The sequence below is a fragment of the Dendrobium catenatum genome, unplaced genomic scaffold, assembly GCF_001605985.2.
Source record: "Dendrobium catenatum unplaced genomic scaffold, ASM160598v2 fragScaff_scaffold_506, whole genome shotgun sequence".
Taxonomy (NCBI): Eukaryota; Viridiplantae; Streptophyta; class Magnoliopsida; order Asparagales; family Orchidaceae; genus Dendrobium; species Dendrobium catenatum.
This window is the reverse complement of record NW_021318968.1, coordinates 606,220-614,943: the sequence shown is the minus strand read 5'-3', so window position 1 is coordinate 614,943 and position 8,724 is coordinate 606,220. Positions and strand designations below refer to the sequence as shown.

Below are 8,724 nucleotides of genomic sequence, written 5' to 3'. Positions count from 1 at the left end.
TTGTAATTTATTTATGTATTTGATTTATCAAATAAATAGAATATTTTTACTCAAACATATATATTTTTTTATTGTTTATTTTTTAATTGATATCAACTTTATTCTCTCATCTTTATTTAATTTTTAGGAGTTGTTTGGTAGCAGGATTTAGGCAGGGTTTAAGGCGGACTTGAGCAAAATTCAGCCAAACGGCCTAAAATGCAAAACCAAATCTCACGGCAAATGAAAGCCATGGTAGACAGAAAATTACCTCTTTTTGTGGTAAATCCTAGATCTCTGAAATCCTCATATTCGACGGATTTAACCCCTTGAGGATTTCGTAAATCCGGATTTAGAGGATTTACGAAATCCTACTTAAATAAAATCCTGAGTGCGACCAAACAACCCCTTATAGTTTCAACTCTTAAAGAAATAAAATAAAATATTTTGATTTCTTCTTATGATTATAAATAAAGAGGTTATTTAATTAAATATTGAAGGCCTTTACTTTTACAATTATTGAAATTAAAATATTTATAAAATATTAATGTAATGTAATATATAAGGAGATAATGGGCTAATAATCCACTTCATCTGATTATCACTGTAACATAAACCAGCCAGAACAATATAAGTTGAAAAGAGAAGGTCCATGTTAGCCCATTATACTTAATGATATACATCACAAAAATGGAGTGCGCACAGCTAGCCAGCATCATGATCTTAGTTCCCAACAAAGAGTAACTTCCAAAAAAGCAGATTATTATAAAGCACTCTCTACACCACAGTTTTTTCTACTGTCCACTTTCATTTCTGATCCCCTCCCCACTCACCACTATCTCCCCTCCCACCCCCTCTCTCATTCTTATTCTCCTTTCTCCATATTTTGAGTGCCCTGCCTTGTAACCTTCACATTCCTTTTTTATTCCCTGCTCCTCCCTGCCCCCACTTTCCCTGCGCGCGTGGGCTTCAGCTCTCTCTCTCTCTCTCCCTCCACATACCCCAAGAGATCTCCCACGAAAAGCAATCAACATCCCTCTTGTTATGCCCACAATCATGAACCTTGGTTGCCTCACGCGCATGCCATATTGCCCATTGGCCTGCTTCTTCTTCTTCTTCAATCCTCACTATAAATCCCCCACCCAACCCCACTCTCTTCTTCCCACTTCGCCAGCCCACTCACCTTAGCTTTCTCTCACCCCCGGCCTCATTGCTACTCCATGGCGGTCTCCGGCTTTGAAGGCTTCGAGAAGAGGCTGGAGCTCCACTTCTTCGGCGACGATCCGATGGGTCTCCGCCGCCTCAGCTTCAAAACGCTTGATCACATCCTCGCCGCGGTGCAGTGCCGCGTTGTCTCCGCCGTCGGCAATGCCCACTTCGACGCCTACGTGCTCTCCGAATCAAGCCTCTTTCTTTATCCGGATAAGCTTGTAATTAAGACGTGCGGAACCACCGGGCTCCTCCACTCTGTCCCTCTGCTCCTCCACCACGCCGCGGCACTCGGCCTCAAGCTACTCCGCTGCAAATACACCCGCGGCAGCTTCATCTTCCCAAACGCTCAGCTCTCCCCGCACACAAGCTTTAAAGAAGAAGTTTTTTTCCTTGAAAAAAACCTCCCCGCCTCCCTCCGCCACCGTAAGGCCCGCGTTCTCCCCTCCCATTCCTCTCGCCACAAGTGGCACGTCTATTCCGCCAGTTCCAAAGCCGACGACTTTACCGGAGGCCCGATAACCGTAGAGGTATGCATGACTGAGCTCGACCGGACTGTGGCAGACCGGTTCTTCCGCTGGCCGGGGGAGGCAGGGATGTCAGGGCATGAAGCAGGGCGGGAGATGACCCGACGGGCGGAAATAGCTGACGCCGCCGGCCCGCGGGCCTTCATCTGCGAATTCGCTTTCGACCCCTGTGGGTACTCCATGAACGGCCTCCACGCCGATCGCTACTCCACCATTCACGTCACGCCAGAGGAGGGTTATAGCTACGCTAGCTACGAGTGCGTGTTGACCGAAGAATCCGAGATACAGACTTTGCTAAACAAAGTGAATGCCGTGTTCCGGCCAGGAGTAATGTCGGTCTCCGTCACCGGCGGACCTGAAACGTGTATTGAAAAAATAGCAGGGATGAGTTGCCGGAGCAGGGCGTCGGAGACGTTCTCCGGCGCAGGGGTGGTGACGTACCAAACATTTGCTACTGAAATGGATGAGGAGTGGAGTTCTGCTTGATGTTGTCTTTTCAGAGAAGATATACTGACATGTAATTGAGAAAAGGAGAGAGAGAGAGAGAAAGAGGGGGGATGGAAGGAGCCGACGAGGAAGATGGAAAGAACGGGAGAGTGGGAGCACCATGATGTAGAGCTCCACTAACAAGTGTCACGCCTAGTACTTGGGGAGACGTAGTGGTAGTGAGGGTTTGGTGTAGAGGATTGGATGTAGTTTCTTTTTTTTTTTTTTTTTTTCTTCCTCATGGTTTGTTGTTCTTGCCTTTTTCTCTCCTAAAGAGTTAAGAAAAAAAAAAAAAAGAGTACACTTTCTCTAATAATCGATATGATTTTCTCAATTTGTTTATTATCATAAGTGCTATTCCCATTAATTTTTCATTAATATTTTTTCCTATATGTAATACAATCTCAATATATTTTATTACTTAAACTATCATAAGTAAATATTTTTAAAGTTGAAAATTAATATTTTTATATAATGTATCATGAAAAATGTGATGTTGATCTTACTTCTTAGGTTTTATTTGAGATGACTTTCTTGCTGCTTCTTAAATTAGCTTTCTAGTAAAAAGATTTTAATTTTTGTACTACAAATTTATTTAAGTAGTAAAAAATCCATCCCAAACAAAATCTTAGTTCATCAACTTATTTGACAATAAATTACAATATATATTGATTTAGCGGTACAGATTTTACATCATTTTGTACGATATAAGACATTATATATGATTTATATAATAATCATAATATATGAAGATATAAATGGTTAATAATATATTTTTAATGAAAAATCACCTATTTAAGTTCATATTTTCAATATTTTTATGATATAAAATGCAAAAAGGGATCTAATTTGTATGATACAATGAATATTTTTCCTTAAATATTATTACTTTAGGTGGGATTTCTTCATATTGGGAAGGTTGTTCATAATTTATCTAAGAACTTGTTGCTTTTTCTATTGACATTGAAGTCTTGCAAGCTGAGGGCTTTCTTTCAACTTTATAGATTATTTTAGTGGTGTTGTTAGAGCATGTGATAAGGATTTCTTAGCTAATTATGGTAATTAAAGAGCTCTTTTGGTTTTATAGGAGATGTGTTGGGTTCATGTAAAATTGGAGGATGGATCCCTATAAGAGGATAATTTGCATCACAAATTAGAAAATAGAGAGCAAATACAAGTAGAATCTAATCATTATCTATATGTTTAGATAGGGATGTCCATTTAATTTGTTCAATTCATCAAATTGGTAGAATAGAACAATTTTTATTCTAATATTCTGATATTCAAATTAATAAAATTCTACTCCCCAATAGAAAAAGAAAACAAAGTGGTAACATTTTGTTTTAGGATTTTTTTTTTAAGTTACTCCTCTTATCATTTTTTTATGGACATTTATTGTACGCCAAATTACATGATTTATTTTTGTCTGAAAACCCCTTTTAATGAGCCTTGCCTAAATGTAAAACTCCATTATTTGTAAGTATAAAATAAGCCTATTTTTTAGCAATACGAGGGATATTAATATAACTTTGTCACAAATGAAATAAAAAAGAATGATAAAAACGGTGTTGGGGATCTATAATCTATTGATAGTAATCATGTGCACACAATGATGTGCTGACTTCTTATGCAATAGAGAATTGATTGCAAGATTGAGCTTGTTTTAGATTTTTGGGTGGCAACAATAAGAGGAATAATGCATTGTCAATGATAATTATGAAATGTAATGAAGTGTTTTTTTATAAACATTGCCTCCTTTTTTTTTGGTTAAAACCCACATAGGGCTTATATGCTACTATCAAAAAAAAAAAAAAAAATACAAGTTCTTAGAGGAATCCACTACTTAATATACACTCAAATAGCTATAATAGAAAGAGGAAAAAAATCTAAGGAGTCATAGATCCCTATATAATTACAATAAGAAAAAAACCAAAAAAGGAGACAAACAACCAAGTCCCATAAAATAGCTACCCAACTAACTTGAGTAGATCAGTCAGCACTTTCATATCAACAAAATATTTGCAAATAAGAAAGCAAAAAAAAAAAATCGCAAAGAAGTAAGCACCCGTAAAACATACAAGGTTAGAAAAATCCCAAGGTAAAATAATGCAAAAACTAGCACACAAGGCAACAACCAGAGGAAGCACAACAGCAAGACAAAGAAGACAACCATAAACTAGCAATAAGAACCCTGTATAATTAAAAGGACCATTCAGAACTCACATAGCCGAGCACATAAAGCCAACACCCAAGGAAAAAAACAACCACAAACTCAGCTGTAAAAAATAACAACAGACAACCAACTAACCAGGAGAACCACATGAATGCAACCAACCAATAGCCCCCATAGATGAACCCAACAAGAATAAACAACCAACCCAACACAAAATAAGAAACAACACAAAATATCAAAAAGCCATTGAACTATAGATAAAAACCAAAATGAACAAACTTAGTTGGACACAGTAAATGTTATGCAACTCAAGCACCCTATAGGCCAAACTCTTTTTAAACAAGAATATAAGTCAAGAAAAAATTAGAGAAGAAAATTTAATCTTTCCAATCTTCTTGCATGAAGTATTTCTAATAGAATATCAATGCAAACAATGGTGAATCATGAATCATAATTTTCAAAACCAAGTATCAAAAGTTGACTGGGAAACCGAGCTGAACAAGCAAGAACGAGAAACCACAAATAGGAAACAACAGAAAAATAGACCAAAGACACAAGGAAAAGGCATGATCCAATAGGAAACACCAACCAGCTATCTAATAATGTAAGGCAACCCCGAAGCATCCAACATAAGAGATTCTAAAAGAAAGATTACTCATTATGTCCATAATCTTCTTAAACTTATAAAAGTTCTTAGCATTAAGATAATTTTTGGCTTTAATCAATGAGATCATACGTTTAGAATCTGTTTCAATCCAAAAATTTTTAATGTTATAGTCGTAGCACATCCTTAAACCTTTAAACAATGCAGACAAATCCACACCTAAAAAGCATCATAGTTAAAAATATTGCAGGCAAAGCTACTCACCATCATAAGATGAATGCACATATTTCAATTAATTCAAAAAAAAAAAAAAAATTGATAGATTTCTCTATGCCAACCATTATTTGAAGAGTTATATAATGGTTTATTATAATCAAAACCACTATAGCATCATCATATGAAGAGAGGTCATAATTTGTAAAGTAAAATGTTGAGTAGTTGTAGAGTTAAGAGAGTGAACTTCATACTTGATAAGTAATTTGGTGTTTTTCTATTGATATGCCTTCAGAACAATTTCTTTAGTCATGATGGCATGCATCATTCTGATTATTTAAACCATGCCCTTTGTTATAAACTCCTTTGTGGGTTATTTCTTGATCGTATAGCAGGCAATAATTCTTTACAACATTTCAATAATGGCTCTAAGAACTCGATAGTTATTAATAGCATTCATACAAATGTTTTTATACTTAAACAACTTAGACTAATTATAGGGACTAATTTTGCATATTGGAGTATTCAATTCCACTTAAATTATGCTCTTTATATCATTGATTTTAGCAGTAGTACTAAAAGGTTGATTAAATGGTGAATAATTAGCACCAGCAAATTTCTCTTGCATATATTTTCTTTGATCATTATTCTAATATTTTTTTTAGCTGGATCACTATGGCGAGAGATGTTAGTCTTTTAAGACTTCTTCTTAAAATTTCTTGAGCTTACATGCACTTCCCTCAATACTTCCCTTTCTTTAAGTGTATAAAAGAATTGGGGTTTTGTTCATTAGTTTTCTAAGCATACTCCTATGTATTAAAAAACTACGTAGCCTTTTTTAAATAAGTCCTCTATAGTCTAAAAGGGATTCTTATCCACAAAGAATTTCAATTTACCTTATTAGTGGCCCAATAAATGCAGTTGTTGCCATGTTATGATCTCCATTGGTAGCATCATGATTTACATTATTAAAAATGTAAGTTCACTGCAGGAAAATCTTTCATTATCAACAGCTTTACGGTGGACTATTTTTCTATGACTTTCCAACATATTTCTAGCGAAATATGCCCGACTTATTTTTCTACTGATTTTCTTGCAGTTCTCAAGTGGATTTGCCTTCGGATTTTAATTCTTATATTTTAAATAAAAAATGTGACATTTAAACACTTTTGCCCTTCCAGCATGACCTTGAACTTAAGAGGAAAGACTTCCTTAAAAATCTCAAGGAGAGAATAAAGAACTAGATGTTAAACAAGAAGTTGAGATAATGGACATACTTGGATAACAATATCATTATTTCTATCATGAGAGAAAATAAGAAGAAAGGTTAATGGATATTTAGGCAATAGCCCCAAATAAATAGTAAAAAACATTAATTATTTTATTTTTAAATTTGAATTCCAAAAATATCCTTACAACCAAAATTTGTTCCGAGGGCGCTGCCCCCGGAAACCCTCGTAGGGCCGCTGCCCCTTGACCCCGCAACCTGATCGGGCTGGTCGAACCCCGCCAGGGGGCGCTGCCCCCTTGCACCCCCGACAGTTTATATATATATATATATCAGGTGTTTAGTTCCATTCAGCTAACTAATATTTAAAATGAATATTCATACTGACAAGACATGTGTATATTAATATTTAACATTGATGTTGAATGATTTTTCAAGGATTATAGGAGGTATTTAATCAAAGTCAAAACTAAGATTTCTAAGCTCTAGAAAGTAAACATCACTTATATATTTCAAGAGGAGAACCAAATAACTAACTTAATGAAGTATGAAAATGGCATTATTACCTCAATAGGGGAGTAGGAGTACCTTTCAATTGAGGATGTCGAAATAAAAAAAAATTAGATGCAAATGGGTAATGGTACTCATCCACCTTCGATTACCTTTCATTTTGTACTATGCCACAATGATTAGAAGATGCTTGCTTTTTTCGTTACGAATATTAGTGTTACTTCATCTGTGATGTTGAGTTATACTAGAAGTCCTACATTGGCATTAGTTTAAGATTTATATGCCTATAAGAAACAAAGGAGGTGCTCTAAGAACTCTACGGAGATAAGCGTGGTTGCTATTCTGAAGGTGATAACCTATTAATGAAGAAGCTTCTACAAGGATATTACTAGACCAGTAAGCATTAGGACGTCACTTATCGAAGTAATCCAAAAAATGTAAATAAAATTCATGAAAAGTTGCTTCACCAACATATAAAAAAAGCTCAATCCCATCACTGCTATGAGACCTTTTATGAACTTGGGGATGGACTTTTAAAAACTGAGATTTTTACTAATCCTCATTGATAACTTCATCAATTGAATTGAAGTCATCTATCTTACTTTATCAACAATATAATTAGTCATAAGCTTCTTTCAATCTAAGATATTTACCCTTTTTAATATTGTAAACTTATTCTAATATTTATAATCAACACAAACAGATACAAATTGTGAGAGAAATTATTGTCTATTCTCTAGTGCTCTATATAGAATTATATAAGCTCGTGTATTAAGATCCCCGTGAAATGAAGAACTCCATCACGGAAATGAAAGCACATATGTAAGGCCCAATTCAAATGGGCCAATTATTCTTCTTCCTATAGAGCCCAAATAGAAGAGGCCCAAATGCAACCATTTCCGTTCGACAGGTAGGAGCTTTGAAAGCCAATGCCATTTTCATTCTCAACGGTTAGAAACGGCCTGACCATGCAAGGTTGGCTTCTCCTTTTTTTTTTTTTATTACTATTTTGTTTTGTTTTTCCCCTCTTTAAGAGTGCATTAAAATCATGGTACATGATATGTAAAAATTAAATTATGTGCTTTGGTAAATATATGAAAATGTTAAATATTATTTGCAAAAAATATGAGTCAATATTCATTTTAAGCTGTATGAGTTAAGATAATAAGAATTTTTTGCTATATTTTTTACCATCATTTTTTAAATTGGATCAGATCAATTGATTTAGGATTCGTTTAGGATGACTTTCTTACTGCTTCTTAAAGCAGCATTTTAGTACAAAAATTTTTCTTACTGCTTCCTAAAGTAGCTTTTAAGTACAAATTTTAAAAATTTTGTGCTAAGAAACTGATTTAAGAAGCAGTAAGAAAGCCGTCCCAAATGAAGCCTTAATCAGTTCAACTGTGAACCAATCTTCGGCTTCATTTGGGATGGCTTTTTTAATGCTTTTTAAAATGGAATTTTAGTACAAAATTTTTTATTTTTTAACTAAAACTCCGTTTCAGAAAGCAATAAAAAAGCCGTCCCAAACGAAGTCTTCATTATGTTCAATTTTTATTTGGGACAACTTTTTTATTATTTTCTAAAGCAGCTTTTTAGTAAAAAAAAAAATTCTAAGAAATTTTTGTACTAAAAAATTATTTTACAAAGTAGTAAGAAGGATATCTCAAACGAAGGCTCAGTAAAACCAAAAAATTAATTCTGCACAGAGTCGATTAGAACTAACGGTTTCAATAGGTTTAATTTTGGATAAATTGTGCAGTTCTAATATTGATCAATTTCCAGCTGTTTGATT

The 8,724-nt window shown here is 34.8% G+C and overlaps 1 protein-coding gene across 1 annotated transcript; it reads left to right on the top strand.

Moving 5' to 3' along the window:
* The first annotated feature begins 849 nt into the window (after positions 1-849).
* Positions 850-2,508, top strand: LOC110103642 (S-adenosylmethionine decarboxylase proenzyme 4). Its single transcript, XM_020832437.2, has one exon. The coding sequence runs from the start codon at positions 1,200-1,202 to the stop codon at positions 2,199-2,201; it is 1,002 nt and encodes a 333-aa protein (XP_020688096.1). The 5' UTR covers positions 850-1,199; the 3' UTR covers positions 2,202-2,508.
* Positions 2,509-8,724: the final 6,216 nt, after the last annotated feature.